Source organism: Mesoplodon mirus (assembly GCF_964341445.2).
Source record: "Mesoplodon mirus genome assembly, chromosome: 8".
Lineage (NCBI taxonomy): Eukaryota > Metazoa > Chordata > Mammalia > Artiodactyla > Ziphiidae > Mesoplodon > Mesoplodon mirus.
In genome coordinates this window covers 11,541,465-11,564,558 of record NC_138984.1, presented here as the reverse complement: position 1 = coordinate 11,564,558, position 23,094 = coordinate 11,541,465, and the positions used below count along the sequence as shown (strand labels likewise).

The 23,094-nt window shown below is 41.6% G+C and overlaps 1 protein-coding gene across 1 annotated transcript; it reads right to left on the bottom strand.

Annotated features, from left to right (window-relative positions):
• Positions 1–300: 300 nt before the first annotated feature.
• Positions 301–9,384, bottom strand: TM4SF20 (transmembrane 4 L six family member 20; the record flags this gene model as incomplete). The annotated part of the gene is made up of 4 exons (XM_082631070.1): positions 301–592; positions 2,527–2,678; positions 4,086–4,151; positions 9,202–9,384. 4 exons carry the CDS (start codon positions 9,382–9,384, stop codon positions 301–303), a joined length of 693 nt encoding a protein of 230 aa, XP_082487196.1.
• Between the last annotated feature and the right edge of the window lie 13,710 nt (positions 9,385–23,094).

Genomic DNA, 23,094 nt, shown 5'->3' with positions numbered 1-23,094 from the left:
ATAGTACAGAAGTACAGAAAGACACAAAACAAATTGAAAGCTTCTCTCCACTTTTCCCCAAAGTCAACCACTGATATTTTTCTTTCTATATGAAAATGTGCATTTACCAACATGCTTAAGTGTGAAAGCTTGACTTGTTTTTTAAGTACATCAAAGGTGACTTTAAAAACAACCTTTGGATTAAACTGACTCACCCACAGCTTTCTAGATAATGTTCCATTATTGAATTTCTAAAAGCATGTCTTTTAAATGTCATTCTGAAATGGTTCAAACTAGTATTTCCATTTTATTATTATTAAACTACACAATTCGGTTTCTTCGCTTAGAGACTCCTCCACACAGACAGCCAAGGAAGCCGATGAGTATCTGACTGAGCCCAAACAGGATCTCAAGAATGCCCACAAGCAGTAGACCTAAAAATACTGAGAAATGGATAATCCTATGTTTGTTTTCTGTAGAATTGAAGTGTAAGCTGTATGTTCTCCGGTTACTGGCTGTTGTGTTGTTGATGGAGGGGTTATTGAAATCCGTAGGAGAAACACAAGAGTCGTCAAAGAACCACTGCAGGTCGAAGGATTCTGGATGAATGGCACTGAACAAAATGAAAGAAATGATAAAGATAAGATATTCAGGAATACCACTGACCATCTAAAGAATGCAGCATTGTGCCTAGAAAAGGACATGTATAGTAAAACAAAGTGCTTTTGAAACATCGTGCCCAGAAACTATAGCTAAGATGAGGGTTTCTGAGCATGTGCTGTTGTACTCTTAACAGTTGTAAAACGTTGACATCATATATCCCATCACTCAACAAGCATCTACAGAGGATCTACTCTTAGATTGAACTGTATGAAATATTCTATGTCTGAAAGGGTTGAATATTAACAGTTTCCTGTGGTCGCACCTATTCATGCAGGTGCTCTTCTACTGGCTAAAGAAACTAAAGCGAGCTCCCCCGTTCTCGGAGCTCAGTTCTTAGTGCAAAACTGCTGTGTTGCGTCTGTTCTTAAACCAGATGTACAATTTTTACTCACAAAGGACATTTCAAATACGTCTGGTTAAAACCTTGTTGTAACAAGGTATGGAGAATGAGAAACTTTTAGCCCTAACACATCTGTCCTGACATGATTTATCTTTGGTTTTCTACAGTAGGACTAAGTGTTCTTAGAGAGTTTGCATTTCTGGATACGAGCAACTGATGTGCAGCCTGGGAAGAACAGTATGTCAGCACGTGGGATATGAGTATGCGTTTTGCAGTTTGCAGCAAACGTAGGGTCACTCTTCTCTAACTGTTTACTCTCCGTAACTGTCTGTCTCCCCAACTAGAGTGGGAATACCTTGATGCTGTGACCTCCAGCTTGGCCTGGCGCCTGGTACATGGTGAGTAGCCATGCGCTGAGGACTGAATGTGTATAGCGTGTGTGGTTGAAATCTCTAATTTTCTACTCCAGCTCTACCAGTAAAAGGAGTTCTTTGGATTTTGATCCACAACAACTGTGGTATGCAAATTTTGAGAGATTTTTCTTTTTTAATGCAGCGAGATAAGGAAAAAGGAAAAAATTTTTTTCATGTAACTACAAAAGTGAATTCTAGTTATTTTCCGTACTGAACAATATACAGGTAATGAATGAATTAGGTTGTTCTTTTCTTCCAGTTTTACAAATTGTGCCTAGATTCAGGCACAGAACCATCTTACAAGACTGAAATGAGCCATTTCCATGTAACTCTTCAGCATTATTTGTTACTCTGTGAGTTAAACTTTTGATTCATTGTCATGCTGACTGTGTTTCTGTTATGTTTGCATGATTCCATTGGCTGCTGCTTTGTTTCTTTCTTAAGGCTTATAGGTAAGCCTCTAGATTTTTTTTACTTATTGTGTTTTTATTCAGTTTATCAAGTATAAAGGTAATATATGCTTAGAGCTTACAATTATTTTTTTAATATTTATTTATTTATTTTGGCTGCGCCAGGTCTTAGTTGCAGTGCACAGCATCTTCGTTGTGGCACGTGGGATCTTTAGTTGCGGCATGCAGACTTCTTAGTTGGGACATGCATGAGGGATCTAGTTCCCCGACCAGGGATCAAACCCGGGCCCCCAGCCTTGGGGGCACAGAGTCTTACCCACTGGACCACTGGGGAAGTCCCAGGGTTTACAAATTAAATTAGATCAGAAGTGGAGAAAGTCAGTGCTCCCTTCCCTCCCCCAGGGCATCCTCCATTACCATTCTCCAAAGATGAAATTTAAGTTTTTGGTGTATATTTCCAGAAATTTTTTATATACATGCACGTATGCTGCCGTAGGTTTTTAAAAGACAAGGATAATCCATCTAAGTCAACTACTCATTTTAGACAAGACCATACCCAAAGCATTCTGAGTGCAGTGATTCCTCCATTTCTCTGCGATTGGGATTAATGTGCTAAATCCCTAAGAATCTGTCCCACGCGAGATAACATGGCACTGGGTCGACACCACACTATTCTCACCTAACGAGCTGCAGCTGTGTAAGACAGCAAACGGTTACTCACGTTAAGTTTTCAAATGAAAATTCACAACTGGAAGTTCTGTTGCCTTGAGAGTTACAAATGAGAGGGCCCTCCGCAAGAGCCTGGATGGACACCGTCAGGCAGTATGCAGCTCCAATGACTGTGATCACATTCAGAAGTGATGAAAGAAACATCTGAAAAATAAAGTAGGTACATTTGCACATGTTGTTACATGTTCCCGGTCTGTTTCAAGTTTCAGCAGCATATGCAGTCTTTGTCATCAACTGCTGCCATTCTACTGACACCTTACAGTCCTAGATCTTAAGATCACAGTTTGATTAGGTGTGACTTTCACAAGAAGGCAGAGGGCAAAGTGCCTGCCATTTCATTAGACTTGCTAAAAGATCATTGGTCTTGCCACTGTTTCTGAAAAACCTGAACTCTTAGCTCTACGGGAACCTTGTCTATGTCAACGGACCACTACAGTGAGTCAGGAACAAAGATAGACCGTAAATAACTAGCAAAGTAACTATAATCCTGTATAAATACCAAATGTCAGGAAAAGGTAATTTAAAAAATAAATCGAACTCATGGCTATAAATATGTACCCTTTTAAACAGTGGCTCTCACCCCTGGGAGCACATGAGAATCACTTAAGGTGCTTTTGAAAGATACTAATGCAGAATCTCAGGGGGGCCACCAGGCATTGGTATTTTTAAGATTTTCCCCAGGTGATTCTATTGTTCCCATCAGGCTGAGAACCATTGCTTTAAAACCTCAAGCTCAGTCAGGAATATTTACTGTGATTTCTTATTTATTGATCTACCTGCTTCCTTAAAGAATTATGAGAGCCCTCAGTGTTACTTCATAACAATGTTCATGGCATAAGTAGTCTGAAGACTGGGAATTTTGGAGTCTGATGGATTTGGATACAAACCTACCTAGTAACTGTGCTACACTGGCAGGTTATATGCTTTCTCTGAGGATCAATTTCTCAGTCAATAAAACAGACCATAAAATGTATGGGTTTTCAGAAAAATAAGGTAGCGTATTTGAAAATGTTCTGAGTATAGTGAGAGAAGGTTAATAAATATTAATTTCCTTTACTTTTAACATAGTTACAATTTTATACATACCAAATGTTTGAAAAAATAAGTGTTGTCTCCTTTAACTTAACTGGATAAGGACAATTAACGTTCTGCTCCTAGTAGTAAACCAGTCTTTCACATGCATAAGAGAACTGAGGATACTTTTTCCCTAAGTATTTTATACGCACCACAAAAGTAGCAAGTATATGAGTATTATGAAATTGATTACAGCCCTGAGTGCAGACTTATAAATCTTTCTTTGAAAACTTTTAGACTGAAACCGAAGATTGAGGAGAGGTCTGAAAGCTCGCTCCAAAACTAAATTTTTATGGGAAAACAAAAAGAGAAACTTCACACTTTCAGCATTATCATATAAATTATTCTAAATAACATGTTTCTAGGACCAGCCCTGCCACTGGAGCCACACGGTGATTCAGGAGATGCTGACGCCTCGGCGGCTTTGCTGAGATGCCGGTAACTGCTTATGCACCAGACCAGCTGTGCTGTGCTCACCCCGGTTTTGTTATTGCAGCATGCTCTTTTCCTCGCTGCTAAGGACATTGTTGTTGCTGGAATGACCTGGAAATTACATCAACAGGAACAAAGAATATTATTACTTCTCATCAGATGATAAAGCAATAATCTTCACTTTCTACTTGCCAGCAGTTGTGGGAAGCCAAGAGGCTTAAGAGAATAAAAAGGAGATGTGGCAGTGTCCTTCATCTTGTGACCCTTATGATCCCCATTTGGACCATAAAGATTAAAAAGGGGGAAAGGATGGGGGATTTCAGTATAGCAATTTCAAACTCTTCCATCTACATTTTTACTTTGAGTCCTCCTTAGAGAGACTTGGATTTTAAATAGAGTAAGTTATTTATTCATTATTTTGGAAGGAATGTTTCTGAAGGAATGGTTGCATCATCCAAAATTCACTTTTTTTTTTTTTTTTTTTTTTTTTACTATAATCTGCAACCACTTACCCAATTTCCCCAAAATAGTGTGAATTAATCTGGCAAGCATTCAGAAAGGAAATTGATGGTTTTGTCTGCCTGGCAGTTGGGAACTAAGAATTCTGTCACCACCCTTCTCCCACTTCCCTAACTTTCCTCTCACTCCCAGGGTCACCACCAGCTCAGTAGTTTCCAAAACTTATGATTTGAGAATTACTTTTAGTTCTACATTCTCCTTTCTACTCCTGTATCCATGGTAAGGAATGATCTCACTTCACACTGATGTTTAGAAATCCTGTATTACATTCTGTGTCAAGGGAACACATATGGCTGGGGAAAGCTGTAAGAAATGATGCCATGTTCTCAGGACTTAGGTTAAAATTTCTACTAATAACTAGTCAGCAGCTATAACTAGAAATTCTTCATGAAAGAAGTTTTGTATCGTTGAAGGGTTGAATGTCGATTACTTCCTTACACTTAATATATTTTAGCCATAAGTTTTTTGCCATCTCAGCACAGCTGCCCTTGAGTAGTTCTCTTTCTGCCTCCTCCCACTCTTGTTTTCTAACATTTTACTGAGTTCTGACAACATACCAGGCACTGTTATAGGTGCTATACGTGTTTTAGTTCATTCACAGCCTCGTAAAAATCCTATGAGGTAGGTGCCAATTATCCCCATTTTACTGGGTTGGAAAACTGAGGCACAGAGAGCTTGAGTAACTTGCCTAAGAAAGTGGAAGAGTTGGGAGTCAAAGTTGGGCATTAGGGTTCCAGAGCCCAGACTCAACCACTATTCCAATCACACTGGCCAATTCTAGCAATTCTCTGTTCCTTCATAGAGCTTGCTCATTCTCATCTTCCCCACCACCATCACCCCCCTCACTCATCTCATTGTCCTCCTCCTAACTGCTCCTTCCCCAGTCCATTTTTCCAAGACCATGTCCACCTTTGTCCTTTCAGAGCAGGTCTCGGATTGAACAGCCTTACAAGGCAGCTTTCCTGACAAACTTCACCCCACTCTGACCATGTGCTGACTCCATGTCATGTATGGAAAACACTTTGTATTGTTATCAAGCTTTGCTTACATACTGCCTAGCCATTCAAGGCATAGCTGAGAGCCCAGAAGAAAAGGGAAAAGAAATTTACCCAAATAGGTGTCAGTGTTCATGGGCTAAATTTCTTTTGTTATAAGTGATACTGCCTTCTGAGCTTAAGGAACAAATCATTTAGAACAGGAACTGGCAAACTGGCCCACTGCCTCTTTTTTATAAACTTTTATGAAAACAGGCATGCCCATTCACTTATTATCCATGCTGCTTTGGCACACCAGCAGTAGAGTTGAATTATTGTGAGAGAGACTGGCTCGCAGAGCCTAAAATATTCACTACCTGGCTTTTCACAGAAAAAACGTGTTAACCCCTGATTTAGAAAATTAATTAATCTGTTAAAGTTAGAGCAACATTAAATTATGATTAAAATGGATAAATCATTCCATTTTCCTTATTCATGTAAATTAAACTCTGCTAACTTTCTTGAAGATTAATTTATTTCAGAGATGCTGAAAGAGATACTTTCATAGTTCCCTTCTCTTGCAAAGGGATTTTATAAAGTAATAATAGCTTATCATGTATGAATCCTCACCTGGTTGACTTCATGGCATGTTGACACATCTTTGTTACATCATTATGGGTAACTTGATAACTCTGTATTTCAACCATTTTGCCCATTCAGAGCTTTGGAAATTAGAGGGGCTCTTTATAGGATGAACATTAAAATGTGAAAGTGTGTGTGTGTGTGTGTGTGTGTGTGTGTGTGTGTGTATGTGACTGAATTATAAGTCTTCCAGATAATCTGCACAAATAAGTAATCTTGAGAATAATCTTTCTCTTCAATTCCTAAGCACATTTGAATGCATAAGAGTTTTTGTGGAACTTTTTCTTGATAGTCGTTTGTTTTTATAAAGAAAAGAAGTAGCACTGTTTATTTTTCCTTAGAGAAACCCATATTTTCATCCAGTTTTAGAAATAAGGCATATGATTTCATAAGTGAAGTACGGTAGAGCTTTGGACCATTACAACTCTGATAGAATTCAAACTTTTAGGATTCCTCTAAGTACTTGAACATGAAAGTAACAATCAAAACAACGACTCATTATATAAAATCTATTTTGAAAATTTTTTTTAGACCTAATATTTTCTAATGTAACGTTCAACAATTTCTTCTCTGTTAAGATTTTAATAATTGGTGCATTATTACACAATAAGTGAACTCAGTAAATAGGCATGATTAATATTAGGCTTACAATTAATCTATAAAATAAAATGGCCTTTATTTTTTAGAGGAAACATTTCAAGGAAACGTTTCAAGTCGTTTTTTCAGGACTTGGAAAAAGAATGTGTATTGATTTTTCCACTTAGCAGATAATAGGTGAAGGTAATTACATAACATTTTTACTCTTAGTCATGGTTTCAAAGATGAAAAGGTTCACCTCTGTTTTGGGTAAATCATAAAACCATAAAATAACTTTTATGAAGTAATCAGTAATGAATTCCATAGTTTTTATTATTAACTACTTCCTGCAAAATTCCCTGTTTTTGAAACAATACTAATTTAAAATGCTACAGATTAGAAAGATTTCAAGAACTATGACAAAAGTGCTTATCACAACAGTGATTTCTTCATTAACTTTTCTGTGTATTTACAAGTATATTGAGAGTTCAGTGTTTTGAACTAAGTCAGTATTTTGATAGATGTAAAGGACACAATTTCCTTTGAAAAAAGATATTCTTCCACATTCTATATATAGCCAAGGATCAAGAAAATAACCTTTCTATCACCCACCTATTTGCTTGTGAGCCTAGTCTAGAGTTTGAGGCTCTATCTATAAAATGTCTATTGAAGTTTTCAAAGAGTTGTTTGATACTTTGAAGATATTCCACAATACCGAGTAATAGTAATGTGCCGTGTTACCAGCACATTGTTAATATTTATTGAGGTGATAAAGCAAACTTAATCCTGGAACAAGAAAGTCCGGGCTTCCCTGGTGGTGCAGTGGTTGAGAGTCCGCCTGCCAATGCAGGGGACATGGGTTCGTGCCCCGGTCCGGGAAGATCCCACACGCCACGGAGCAGCTGGGCCCGTGAGCCATGGCCGCTGAGCCTGCACGTCCGGAGCCTGTGCTCCGCAACAGGAGAGGCCACAACAGTGAGCGGCCCGCGTACAGCAAAAAAGTCCAGATTCTCAGAAACGATTTCATATTTATATAAATTTTCGATGCTTCAGTTTCCTGGTCACAAGTTTATGGATTAAGTTATAGATCTTGTCTTTCCCCTTTGTCAGCCTGAGACAGGTGATGAGGATTATGGTGCTAATACTGGTGGAAAACAGCTTTGGAGTCAGATAAATCTGTAATTGGGTTTCACACCTACTGTGTGACCTTGTTAACATTCTTAACCTTCTGTTTGATGGTCTGTTAAAATACAAATGTTAATAACTACTCAGCCAGATTATTATAGCATTTAAATAAGATAGTGTAATGTATGAACCCAGAGGTTAGCACTTAACAGTAGTCTCTCTGTTTCATATATAATGACCCATGAGTGTTTTCATGTTAAGTCTGGAGATGAGACTAGAGTAAGACTAGAAGCAATAACTGATCATCATTGTAACACATATACACACACGCACATACATCCAAACAAAGGCGCATTTCTCCGGCAATAATGAGACCGCAAGTGGGTGTTATAGCACCCAAGTGGTATAACAAAAACAAGGCTCTTGAATGCTGAGTTTTCAAACTTCAATTACATCCCCATTTGACTGATATGGAAACAAAATCACAGGATAAATGATTTGCTAACAGTAGTATATTGGAGACACAACCAGAATATCTCAATATTCTGTCATGTCTGAAAACAGGATTTATTGCTCTACACAATGGGTACCACCCAGGCCTACTGCATCAGAATTCCCAGGAGAAGGTCTGTGAATCTACATGTATTACAAGTGCCTCGGGTGACTTATGATCAAGTGCATTGGGGAGTTCTGTCTTACACTGCTCTGCTGCAGATTTCGACAAAGATAGACCTATTAATAATTATCGCACATTAAACAAGCACCGTGATGTATGGGTTGTAAATAAGATCTGAGTCAAAACGTCCCTGAGGTCAGAAAGCCAGGGTTTCAAGTCCCAAACCTCTTGGGCCAACTCCCCTCGGTGTAGGCAATGCCATATTCATGCCTCACAATTATCATCCAGGAGACTCATCGGGCATGGAATATTTCTTCCCCTTCCTATTGAGAACTGCCCACTTTTGCTGTATTCCCTGTGAATACTTAGAGCTGGTTTTGGCAAAGGAAAGCTGAGGGAATAAATTCAAGAAGTCCCGAACGCTAACTATGAAGCTTGGAAGAGCAGCCTTATATGTGAAGAAGTATGATATGTAATTACCCAACCAACTTCTATCAATATCTTATTATTTTTTGCCCAAGCTCCCTAGCCTGTACCACAGTTCATTTAAATTGTTGTTCTTCACTGATGCCAATATAAATTAATACCATACCCACTGATCCTCACTATATCCTAAGCCAAGACATAGCTCACGGCAAGGCTGCAAGATGGTCTTTTAGACCATCTTCAGTAAAATAGCTCCAAATCAAGTCAAATAAATTTTACTCACCATCAGACCTGCTCCAATAATCCCAGGGAACCACCATTCAAAGCAAGAGATGGGGTTTTTAAAAGTTTGGCCTTCCTCCACTAAGTTGACAATTAGAGGTATTGCATTGAGAGTTACTCCCAACAGAAGTAGAACCAGCAGGCTGAATCCATTGCAGGCTGTCCATCCTTCACAGCAGGTCATGGTCACCCCCTGGTTCAAGGAGAAACCCTGTCAGGGTGGCTGTTTTGTGGCACTGTGTTGCCTTTTATCCTGAGCTTTCTAGTTAAAGCTCAGCACTTATAAAAAAAAAATTACAGAAATCAGTTCAGAGTCCAGTAGGGCAGGACATTATTATGAGGAGTATTGCAGGAAGTAAGGATGATTTTACATTACCATGGCGTGGGGAAGGTAGGTGGTAAAAAAATCTATGGTTGCTACTAGATATATTTATGCATGAAAATCGGCAGATAAAAACAAAAAAAATGGGTTTAAGATACACTCTTCTAACATATTTTACATTATACCAGTATGCCATATAAAAAGTAAAAACAAGAATATCCAGTTAAGATAGCCTATTTTTCTTGTTGTATTGATATTATTACCAGCTGTGGAAGTTCCTTATTTTGAAATTGTTCAACAAGAAAATGAATATATATGAGATTGGGAGAAAACATTTTCTCTGCTGCAAATGTTCTTGATTAGTCAAAATGTTAGGGTTCAGTTTCAGGCTGTATGCTCACACACACAAAACAGGCTTTCTACTTCTTGGTCTCTACCCTATGAAGACTGACTGCTGGTCCTGTGTTTGTTTACTGTGAGATGCCTCTATATTCTCATAATAAATTATCCCCCTGTTAGTACTTTAAATGGGTTTCTTTTTTCTTTTTTTTTTGAAAACAAAACCAAAGTTACTGAAACCAAGGATAGAAAAGTATACAAATAACTTGCCATACTAAAATAGCAAAAGGAGTCAAGAAAACAGAAGGTTTCTATCAAGATGGGCAAAGAAGCAGGATTCCTCTCGGCTTTGGAAGATGGCTAGAATTTGACACAAAAAGATGGTCAGAAAGCTATTTCATGTACCACTGTCAGTTGCAGAAAACCCAAACTCTTCTAGCTATGCTAAGCTGGAAGAAGGGTAATTGGGGAATCATGTACAAAACTGTTGGGAAGGCTGGAGGGGCAGTCTCCAGGAATGCCTTCCAGGACATGACTGCTGAATGGCCCCAGGGGAACTTCTGCCTCTGCAGTCCTCACAAAGGCAGGGAAATCAAGAAGCCACCTCTGGAATGCATACACCATGGCAGCTGAAGTCCAGGAGCCCACTGCCACTGCTGCTGCCACTGCCCTTCCACACCCTCAAGGGTAGACAGGACCCTGGAACGCTGAATTTGACTTCTGCTGCCGCTGCAACTTCTTCTTAGCTTTCGTGAAAGTAGTATCTGGACCCGGGAACATTGCGGCCGTGCAGAAAACTCAAAACCCCTGCTCCCTCATCTTCCTTCACAGCCATAGACAGAAGCAGCAGAAAGAGGGCCTCTACCTCCTTGCTGTCTTCCATGTTGTTACTGAAAGTGGCATCTGGCTGCTCGCCACTCAGAAGCCAATAAAGAGGCACGTTGGTGGAAAGGAAAATTTGCCGAGGGGAGGACGGACTCCTGTCCAAAGGCCGACTCCCCACCCCACTGACAATCAGTGGGCAAGAGCTTTTATAGACGGAAGGAGGGGGCTACATGCAGAAACAGCACAGTCAGCTCTGAGAGTCATCTTGAAGTTGGTCATGCAGTGGTCTGACCAGGGTCATCTTGATTGTTTTAAGTACAGTTAATCTTCAGTTCCAGGGTCGGTTTGTTCCCATTGCCTTGAGGTCTGTTCTCGGAATTGTGGCAGCTTAGTCGTGGCTACAGTCTGGTCATCATGTAGTTAACTCCTTCCACCTGGTGGGGCTTTCAGTATCTATAACACAGCTCACAGGATACGGCTCAGCATATTATCTATAGCCCCTGAGGAGGAACTAAACGTCCTTGACTTTGCTTAATGACCAAACTATTATTATTTGGTCTCCTTTGACTCTTTTCCTTTGTTTCTGCATGTTCTCACTTCTCTGATTAAACTTACTCTTTGGCTAAAGTTTTTCTACAGACAAAATGCAGGCTGAGGACATGGGGTGGGGGGCAGGCAAGGACCGCAGGGTCCTGCTCCGTTTCAATATCGCTCAAGGATTGATCTAATTATTGCAATATCCAGACTTAGATGTAGAGTATTCTGGAAAATGTAGTTTTGCCACCCATGTGGGATCTTAATTCCCCAACCAGGGATCAAACCCGTGCCCGCTGCATTGGGAGTGTGGAGTCTTAACCACTGGACCACCAGGGAAGACCCTGGAAAATGTAGTTTGTAATCATTCCAGTCTCTACTGTACCAAAAGCTATACAAGAATGACATTGAAATGAATATTGAGCAAGACAGTTCACCAGGGTGATTTCATTTAAATTGTATGGAAAAAACTTTCTCTAGAGTAGCTGGGATTGCCATTACTATGTACCATTTTTTTTTTTTTTTTTTTTTTTTTGCGGTACGCGGGCCTCTCACTGTTGTGGCGTCTCCCGTTGCGGAGCACAGGCTCTGGATGCGCAGGCTCAGCGGCCATGGCTCACGGGCCCAGCCGCTCCGCGGCATGTGGGATCTTCCCGGACCGGGGCACGAACCCGTGTTCCCTGCATCAGCAGGCGGACTCTCAACCACTGCGCCACCAGGGAAGCCCACTATGTACCATTTTAAGTGATTTCAATCATGTTTATGTTTCTTCCATGTCTTAGATGTCTAGAATGTCTAGATATATTTACATGTCTAGGATGACATGTAACATTTTAAAAATGAGTTAAAACTACCGTTTAATTCAAATGAGAACACATCTCAAGAAAACATATTAGAAAAATATGTTTCTTCGAGGGATAGGACGTAATATATGAGAGAGAATGGAGTCACAGCCAAGTCATATTTGTGCCACTGGTGAAAACAAGAGGTAAAGCAAAAGCACTTTGTTTTGTCCTCCCCCTCGACCCAATGCTTCTTCTTCTAGCCCACTGCACACCACGGACCTAGGAGCAGTAAGGATTGTAGTCAAACACTAGGGACCACATTTCCTGAAATTCTCTAGCTTTTACTGTCTTCTGTTCACCCCATCTTCTGATCACTCCATGGTTGGAGTTAAGTAGCTCCAACCATGCACTGAGTATGCCTGACAGTACTACCCTAGGAGGAATTCATGTGATATGAATGGGTATTAAACACTCACCCATGTTATGTCAGGCATTCTCTTCTAAACACACTTCAGTCAAATCAGTTGAGGCTGATTTGACTGAAAAACTTGGGCTTTATACACAGATATGGCTAACTGTCCACTAACATTTGTGTTTTTACATTTCATGTAGAGTGGTTGAGAAGTGTCCACCCAGCCACGGACTCCTTTTCCCAGTTACCCATTCCTCTAGGGTGGGCCATGTAGCTATTTCTAACCACTGGGAAGTTATTTTCATCTAAGGAGATTACAAAGTGATGGAGGTCATCCATTTTCTTCTTTTCCATCTATAGTTTGGAGACAACCAAGCTACTCTGGAAGTCATATGCTGAAAATATCAGCTTCCACGGACCTAAATCTGTACCAGCTAGAGGCCCCAACCCCTGCCTCTTCTGCCCACCTGGGACTGCTCAGGATAGTTGACATCAACAAGCAATAAATGTCTATTATGTTAAGTCATCGTATGTTTTTGTGTCAATGTTAGAGTAGCTAGCATTACCCCAATGAATTCAGTGTGTCCTTTGTCTTTCACCTTATAACCTTCCAGACCTTTGCAACATATTGCTGAAAGTCAACTCCATCATTCCCACTCTTCCTCAAAAACATCAAAAGAAATGAGAAGCCTGTGCACCGCAATGAAGAGTAGCTCCCACTCACCGCAACTAGAGAAAGCCAGCCAAAAATAAATAAAAAACAAATCAAAACAAGACACTGAGATACCATATTTTCCTAGAGTTTTATTCAGAAATTATATTTAGGAAGATTAGGGAACATTAGAAACTGTAAGAAATTTACTGCACTGGTTATATACTTACTGTATATAACCAATATAAGTAGAAATACAAGTGCAGAAGTTCCACAAACAGAAAAGTAATGTTTCAAAAGAATGAAATATATTTAAAAGTATCATTTCATTCCGCTGACCTCATTAGTGGGAATTTTTGCACCCTCAGAACTAAGCTGTGACCTATTTGTGTTGCAGGGCAGATTTTGACTGATGTATCATATTGGATTGAGAGTTGTTTATATATACATAAACAAATTTTAATGCCCACTGTAGCCAAAGTATATACAAGAGTCTGTGGGGTAGAGAACCTGCGAATTTAATTTTGAGAACTCAGTAGACTCCTGTGCTGCTAAAGCTGTAAAGGCTTGTAGAGATTCTCAGCTCAACCTTAGTATTTTACAGATGAGAAGTAAGACAGTCAGATTCAGGGAAGCTAAGGTGACTCACTCATGGTTAGGCTGGGACTTCTGACTTACAATCAGGTGTCTTTCTGTTCAATTATAAACTTGATATTTAGATGAACCAGCTGGTGGTTCCCACAGCATGAATCAGATCCCGTAGACAGACCCACCTTTGGGCCTGTCAGCCCAGGTACGTGAAACACTCTCCTTTCAAGAGCATGGTGGCTCTCCACCCGGCCACATAAATAGGATGGCAGGAGTACCTAGAAAAACAGATTCAGTATAAATTTCTATTTGGCAAATTGAGTATGTGTTACCTTGGAAACACAGCAAAGTACCAGTAAATTGTGGTTTTAAGCTATGGGCCCTCAAGGAGACTGCAGCGGAGTGAGAGCTTATGTACAAACAAGCCATCTCAGTGCCACATGCTGAGTCCTGTTTTAGAGTCAAGTCCCAGTTGGTGGTCCCTCCTTCCCAGAGGAGGTCTCCATGGGGGTGATTCGTCAATAATCACAGGAGTTTTCCATGCACCCAGCAGCACCCTTAGATTTGGGCAAGAGGCCTGAGGCCCTGCATGTTAGGGTCCCACATACCAAAAGCATATCGACATAAGTCTATTAAAGAATACAAGGGCCCCTCTGCCACGTAGGATCCAGAACTTGTCCTGTAATCCTCAACATTCGCTGCTGTGAGATGACACACCATTCGGGCCCTAGGGAAATGGTGTCCACAGCCCTTGCCCTATGTCCTGGAAACGGGCTCACGACTGCGGTGGAGGTTTGTGGGCTGATTGCTTCTGAGAGCATGGAGGAGGATTTGTGGGATGGAAAGACATTTAGGCAAGAGAAGAGCCTGACTGACTTGTCAAATGCTTCCACAGAATATTCTTGTAAAGTATCATTTCCATAAGGAGTGGCAAGCATCCATTTTTTTGCATCTTCTTGTGTTCTAATTCCTTGTCCTGGAGATACTCACATGTCCCTGTGGTGTCCACAACGTTTGCATGTGGTTGCTGAGCAGTGTTTACAGTATTAAACAACACATATTTTTTCCTACATTTGTTTACATGCATGAAATGGGCTATTGATTCTTTACCGTGGCACTACATGGACATTAAACACTAGACTTGTGAATGCTTTTACTCTCATAATGTATCTGCTAAAATTTAATTACATATTTTTGAAAGAAATATTTTAGTTTTACTTAAATAATTTTAATTTAAAATGTTCATTAATTATAATTTGATTTTTGTCTTTTAATTTTGTAGGTAATTTTGAAGATTTTTTCCAAGAAAGTTAAGCTTTAATCATGTGAAAAAAAACTTTAAATTTTTTACTTTTACACTTTCTATTTTTTTGATGAAAATATATTTAAATTTTGTACAGTTTGAATACTTTTACATTTCATTTTTAATCCTTTAGATCATTACTGTCAGTAGATTACAAGTTATTTTTTAATCTTTATTATTCCAAATAGTTAATAATTTGCTGAAATGAAGGTAAGGAAAAACACTCTGTAATAAACATTTAATAATTTATGAATTATGTGTATCTGTATTTTATTACCCATCCAACATCCTGACCCATCAACGTAGTACCCAGACAAAATGCAGTAGTGATTAAATTCAGTTGTCTTTGGTATTTTGCCAAAAGTCACACAGGTATACGTATTTTTTCATATGGTTTTTATGATGGTATATCTGACCAGGCAAAAGGATAGAGCACATCGTAACAGTCTGTTAGCATGATTTATTGCTTTATAGTATTGAGATTGTACAGCCTGCAATTCCATTTGTACCCAAGTCTCAGCCCTGCAAACATTAGGGCTGGGCTGCATGCAAACAAAAGTGGAGGGCATCCGAGCCAAAGTACAAAATAGGCACACGGAGAATGGGGCAGGCTTGGGGTCATCAGGGTGTGTGTGACTGGAGTCCAAGGAGAAGTGAGGGGCTGGGGTGGCAGGGGCCACAGTCCAGACAGGCCTGAAAGCCACTCTTAACTGTCTGTGCTTATCCTGTGGGAACTGGCGGCCCTGAAAGTTAGGCGTGGAAGGAGGAAGTCCCAGTAGTCCAGGGGATGGGTGAGATATTCTTCCTGCAGGGCAGTCAGTTAGGATGCTCAAAACCATGTCTTCTGGGAGGGAAACCCAAAGATGCCATTCAGTCGAAGGATGGGAGGTAGGGTTTGGATAGGTTCACTGCAAATTTTGCATTCATATGGAGTTGCCACCCCTGCCCTGTAAAGAAGTGGCGACTGATTACTGTTCTTCCCTACATCACCTGAGGCAAAAAAAAAAAAATATTAAGAGAAAAGAGAGTGTGTTCTTTCAAACAGAATATCTGGTCATGCCTTGTTTGTTCATGGGATGCTATTGGGTAGAACACCCTTCGGGGAAATGTTATGGAAGGTGGAATTGGAAGGAAGTCATGACGTAGCAGGAAAATGCACTGGTGGTGTGAGGTGGCCCCTCCAGATGTCTGGCTTAGGCAGGTCCCTCTGCTTCCTGTGTCCTTCTCTCAAACAATTTCTTCATGTCTTATGTTGCTATGATGTGGTGTATTTTCTCACGGAAAATAAACATTGTGTTTTTAAAAATTTTTATTGGAGTGTAGTTGATTTACAATGTGTTAGTTTCTGCTGTACAGCAAAGTGAATCAGTTATACATATACATATATCCACTTTTTTTTAGATTCTGTTCCCATATAGGTCATTACAGAGTATTGAGTAGAGTTCCCTGTGCTATACAGTAGGTCCTTATCAGTTATCTATTTCACACACTATTATATATAAAATAGAAAGCTAAAATAAACATTGTTAATTTAATGGGATCTTGGTTTTAGTCCACAGTCACCATGAACCTTGACATTCAACTTCCTAAAATGCTCCACTCTGCCCATACGCTCAACTTGAAGCAATAAAAATGAAGCAGACAAGAGCTTGCTTTCTCCACCTTCTTATACCAGAGGAAAGAGGAACATACCTCTGTATTAGAGTGAAGGGGAAAATGGGAATAAATGCATAACTCTTTTAGAGTCGTGTGCCTTCACTATGGCAGAGCAAAATGTAAAACCTCCAGGAAAAGATCTGAGAAGCAATTCTAATAGAGTTGTTTATTATGTATCTGCAATAAATAATCACGAGCAAAATAACAGCGAGCTGTTTTGCCCATAGAGGTAGTTTTCCATACAGTTTCTAAACTAGCGTAGATTAGATGTAGAGGATTTGACTGTGGTTTTGTGTATGTAGAAGCATATATGATGATGTTTGTAGTATTCTTTAGAGTCATGAAAGTGTATAAGTCATTGGGGAATTGGTTGAAGTATAACTCACTGCTTAATTCAATTCATCCAGCAAGTATTTACTTGAGAATCTACTATGTGGTAGGCTCTGTTCTAAGCACATGGGATACAGCAGTGAATAAACCCAACACAAATCCTTGCCACCTGACATTTCCATGCTCATGGGAGGAAACAGAAAATAAATATTAATGGATAAATATTGAGTACATTAGAATGTGCTAAGTTCAACAGAAAAGTAAAAGAAAATTAGAAATGTGGTGTGGTTTTGTAATTTCAAATTAAACCATAGCCATGATATATGCTATTATGCAGCTTTTAGAAAGTGAGATAAATGCATATAGTACACATTGAAAGATCTCTAAAACTAAGAGGAAAAAAGCAAATTACAGAACAATAGAAATTCGTTTAGACGTGTATGTGTGTGTGTCTGAAAAGATCTGAAGAGATGTACACCAAAACACGCTTCTGCAAATCTCCCATCTACCCACCACCCAAACCTCAGCAGACACTAGATAGATTTCTTTGTCCTGGGTGGGTTTTTTCCAAGCCCTCCTTTCACTGAGGGTGACACTTAGAGGGTCCACACTTCCCCCAGGGGTCTCTGCTTCAGTTCCCCTTTGCCCAGCCCAAGGATGCTACATGTCAAATTTGTAGCCCTCTTGCATTTCTTCCCCTGGGGGCTGCCTTTACTCTCCTGAGCCAACTCTACACTTAAAGGGGAGCTTGTTATATTTTGTGCAGAATCTCTAAATGTTTTGCAGAGACAGAGGCTTTTCGGGGTATCTAGCCTACCATATTGCCAGAAATGGAAATGATCAATAGAATTTTTAAAGAAGCTATAAAAAGTTTAAATTGAAGTTAAAAACAACAATTAATTTATTCATTCCCTATCTGTTCTTGAAAGGAATATATTGACAACAGGATGCCACATCACGGGGAGGGAATTCTTTGCCTATCAAAATATTAGGAGAAATGCTTAGAGGAAATGATGGAGCCCTCCAGCATGTTGTCAGGAAAAATATGCCAAAACCCTGCAATCAAATCTGAGTTATTTGTCATTCTAGAAATGAGCACACAGTGGTAATTATAACGTATATTTTATTAACCGTAAAACAAAATAATTTATATGCATCATTTTTAGCCTCATTTTTAAAGATAGGGTTGCAATCAATCTTGTTACTAAATTATTTGCTGTGAAATTTTATTTCCTGTTTAAATAGATTCAAGTGTTTTCCCCCTGTACCAGTTATCTCTGGATAATGAAGACCTCCAGTATTCCCATTTTAAAAAGGGGGGTATTGAGACTCAAAGAGGTCAAGTACTTTGCCTCACATCCGCCAAGTGGTGACTTAGAGCCGGGGTTCTAGGCCAGGTCTCAGTGATGTCAGGTTCAGGCTCTGTCCGTTCTGGGCGTGAAGCCAGGGAGGGGCGGCCGGCACCTGCGGCATTGCTCCAGCCCACCTGCTCTAGGACTTGTTCCCTTCCTGTTTCTCACCCTCTCTCCCAGACCTGTGCCTCCCACTCCATTTGGCCTCAGGATCCGGGGTCCAGTTTTAGGTCTGCTTTCCCGGCTTCTACCTTCAGGGCAGAAACACTGTCTCTCTCTCAAGCCCCACCCCTCCCAACTCCGGGTGGAGACCACTAGTCTGGTGGGACCTGATTCGAATGCGCCAGTCTCCCTCTGGGCCCAGAGCTGACAGATGATGGGTGTGTGAGGGGTGGATGTCATGTCCCATATTCTGTTCCTGTGACATCATCGTGATTAGCTTAAGGCTGTGACCTCAGCCGAGTGCCTGCGTCAGTGGGAGAGCTGACTGGTTATTGCTGACTGTGGCTACCTTGTTCCCTTGAGCTTTGCCTGCCTCTGGGTCCCAATACCCCATTACCTGGGTTCCTGCCACAGACCTATCACATGTTCAAGGTGCAATGACTGGTGATTTCTTATCACTGTTAACATGGTTCATAACATAGTCACGACAATGTTATAAGGTAATTTCCAGACTTTGTTTCCCTAACTTGAAGATTGTCTATTATGGAAGACTGAGGAACTAGCCTTTCTGAGCACACAGAGGGTAAGCCAACATACAGCGTTAGAATGAAGGCCAAATTTTCCAAGAGTGAATATAAACATGAGACCAAATGATCCATGATTGTGTGGATCCAATTGCTAGGGGCACGCAACAACTGTCTTCAAATTAGATTTCATCCAGCTAAAAATCACTAGTTGTCTATCTTATTTGTGCACATTCTCAAGAAAAGAGGGTATTCAACCTCTTTCTACAGTTGGGGATTTTTTTCCCATGTCACTAACCTAAATGCTTCTATGGTTTGAGGCTGGCTGGCCTCCCTCTGTCTTTGGAATAGATGGAAAACGTGGGGCAAATGTAAAAAATCAAAAAGAGCCCTTCAGATGTTGACAAATAATTACTAACGTACCTTTTAGTCACTTTTTTCTTTTCCAGGACATGCTATTCTGTCTCATTATTTTATTTATTTATTTGTTTGTTTGTTTATTTATATTTCCTTTGTTCTGTTTCTTCAGTCTGGTTTTGCCCACTTCTCCCCTTTCCTCTTTAATTCCCTCCCTTGCCTTAACCCCCCAGTGCCTTTCCAGAGCTTCCAGAATAAAATCCAGACTTCTTAGGATGCTTCACGGGGCCCTTCTCCGGGTGGGTGTGAATTACCTCCGGCTTCTCCCCACTCCTGCGTCATTTTCTCCTCCTCCAGCCCTGCCAGCCTCTCTCTCTCTGCACCACATGTGTTCCCACCTCAGGACTTTGCACTCACTGCGTTTGTCAGCTGGAATCGAATCAGGAAAAGAGAAGGCCCTCTAGCAATTGTTTCTGAAGGAGAGAAAGATGTCATTCAGAGGATTCGACAGGTCGGATGAAAGGATTGGAAGGGGATGGCTGCTCTTAGCTTTGCAGCCACAGCTGAGCATCAGGGTACCAGTGGGGGGTCGGGGAACCGCTGCTGATGGTCACAACTGCCAAGTGTGTGTGTGTGTGGGGCGGACCGGCAGGAAAACTGAGCCGCAACACATGCAAGGCCAAGCCCCGCATTTGCCAAAGCCCATGCGTTCCCCTTGCCCTGTAGAGGAAGCATATGGGCCTATCGTATACATACATATGTATATATACCCAGCAGTGATAGAGGACACCTCACAGCTGTAGACTCCGCATGCGCCTTAGATCGTGCACACAGTGTAGACCCTGAGCTCACTGTGTAGACCCAGTGCCCACAACAGTGCGTGACATAGAGAAGAAACAGGATAAATAGTGCCCCTCCCAGCCCCTACTCAGAGCCACATCTGGAGGATTCTATAGGCAGTCCAAATAGTCAGAACCGACTTCTCCAAGATGAGCAAGCACAGTAGACTGAACTGTGCGAAGAGTGTGGATTTTGAGTGCCTCAGGCCATGTTCTCAGGAGTCCTTTGTTTGGATGGCTGCTCACAAGTGAGTCTTCTGCCTGTGCTTGTGGTGGCTGAGAGCGCCACCGGATCATCTCTTATGGCCTGCTTCTCACAGCCTCATGGCGAGAGGAGCCTTGGAAGGTATAGGCCGGCACAGAGATGAGGTTTGAATCTGGTTTTTGTCTTTTCGGGTTATAGAACTTGGAGGAGTTGTTCTACGTCTCTGAGCTCAGCTTCTTCATCTGAGACTCCTCCCAGGGCATCAAAAAGTGTGAAATGGCCCTGTCACCATTTCTCCTTACTCTAAAGAAAGGAAAAGCAAGCTATGGCCCCAGGCCAAATCTGTCCTTGGTCTGGTTTTGTACTGTCCCCAAGCTCAGAATAGTTTTTACATTGTTAAAGGGTTGTAAAAATAAGAAAAAATAAAAATATGCAGCAGAGATGGTAGATAGCCTAACTAATTTACTATGTGCCTCTTGACAGGAAAAGTTTGTGATGCTGCTCCAGAGGTCTAACTTTCCTTACAGTGTTGTGTGGTTTACTTGATTGATTAGAATGAAACTTTTTTCTTAATTAAGAAAACATGATTATTGTTCTGGGAGAGTTTCCAGAAACTGTTAAAACAGGGACGCGTGAGCCAGTCAAATAGGTCTTGAGACACTGATGTGGGAACGATACCGTATTCACCTCCGTCATCGTCTGGGATTTATTCCACCTGGGTGTGTCTGGGGACATATGAATCAGCTACATATATGCCTTAATAGCAGCTCTTCTGGACCACTGGATGGAGCTTCAGCTGACATTGGTCTTGGGGAATTTCCGAGGTAATATTTACAGCTTTTGCTGTCTGACGAAAGCAGGGTACAGGCTGGAGTCCGCCCTGCCTGCACCTCCCTGCTGGCCACTTCTGCACCCGGCCGCCCCAGTTATCTTACTTCCTGTTTTGCCCTCCACCCCTCCCCCACCCTCCTCCACCAAGTCTGCCATGTGGACATTTGCAGGACGATGGTCAGCTAGAGTGGACATCCATCCCTCTAGAGTCTGTCTTGATCGTGTCAGCTCCTACAGACATTTCTCGTGCCACAGCTGTCCTCGTTACTTGGAAAAGACATTCTTTCTGGACTCAAGTTTAATAGGAGGTAAGTTACCCAGGGAGAAGTCTTTTACACAGACAAGTAGATCTGTTGATGCAGTCCTGGGTAAACAGAATGTTTTAATAGTGTGCTAACCCTGTTCTTCAAAGGGCTTTTCCAGTCACTCCACTTGGGCCCTCTCTGTACCCTTTGTCCCATGGCATCCACCCCTCCATCCCTCCTTGCTCCTATTTCTGGATACCTCTGAGAAATCCAGCATTGTCATTGTTACTGTGTTAGGTAGAAGGTTTTAGTTTTCCCGTACACACTCACAGTCAGACTCCTTAAGATGTCCAGCAGTGTCACAGGTTCTGCCCTCCTTGGAAGGCAGTTGTGGTTACAAAGAACGAAAGATATATTTTGGTTCCAATGGTGAGGGGTGCTGGGAAGGAGAGGCTTATAACAGAGGGATCTTAACCAAGTTTGTGGGTCAGGGGAGGTGCCCCTGGAAGAGACAGCTGCCGGCTGAAGTCTGAACAGGAGCTGGCCACCAACGTGTGGGAGTGAGAGCATTCCAGGCAAAGGCAAGAACAGGTTCAGAGACTCAGGTAGGAACATTCTGGAATTAGAGGACTTGAAAGAAAGCTGGAGGATGTGGATTGTGGAGAAATAAGGAGCAATTGTCTTTTGTTTTTGGGGGGTTTTTTTTGGCTGCATTGGGTCTTTGTTGCTGTGTGCAGGCTTTCTCTAGTTGTGGTGAGTGGGGCTACTCTTCATTGCAGTGTGCAGGCTTCTCATTGTGGTGGCTTCTCTTGTTGCAGAGCATGGTCTCTAGGCATGCGGGCTTCAGTAGTTGTGGCACGCGGGATTCAGTAGTTGTGGCTCTAGAGCACAGGCTCAGTAGTTATGGTGCACAGGCTTAGTTGCTCTGTGGCACGTGGGATCTTCCTGGACCAGGGATCGAACCCGTGTCCCCTGCATTGGAAGGCAGACTCCTATCCATTGCGCCACCAGGGAAGTCCGAAGGGGCAATTGTTGCAATGAGACTGCAGGGGTAGAGTGGGGAGCAGGTCTTGCCCGGCACTGCAGGATCGGTGAGAATCCTGGTCTTTCTCCTGGGAGCGGCGGGTATGCTCTTAGCCTAGCAGTGAGTGGCCCCTTTGCTGCCATGTGGAGAATGGGATGGAAAATGGTGGAGATGGGGAGAAAGGAAGCCATTGCAATAGGCAGGCAGGTGGGATGGATTCGATTTAGGGAAGGGAATTGCTGTGGAAAGAAGTGAATGGGTTTAGTATATGTTTAGGAAGACACATAAAGGGGGGAGGGGCAGGGTCAAGATTGCTCCAGGTTCTGAGTGACCAGGTGTGGGAAGACCGTTTCCTTGCTGGGGTTGTTTGGGGTGAGGGCAGGATTGTGACGTTCAGGCCAGTCGCATAGGATTGGAAATACCTGTGCGTCGTCTACATGACGATATCAAGCAGGCTGTGGGAAGGTCAGGCCTGGGACCAGAAGAGAAATAAAGAGGAGGCGTCTGCATAGGAGCCACAGAAGGAGAGGCAGAGGGGTGGCAGGAAAACCAGGCAGGCAGGCTGCAAATGCCACAGAAAGAGAATGTCTTCAGGAGATGGTGAGCAAC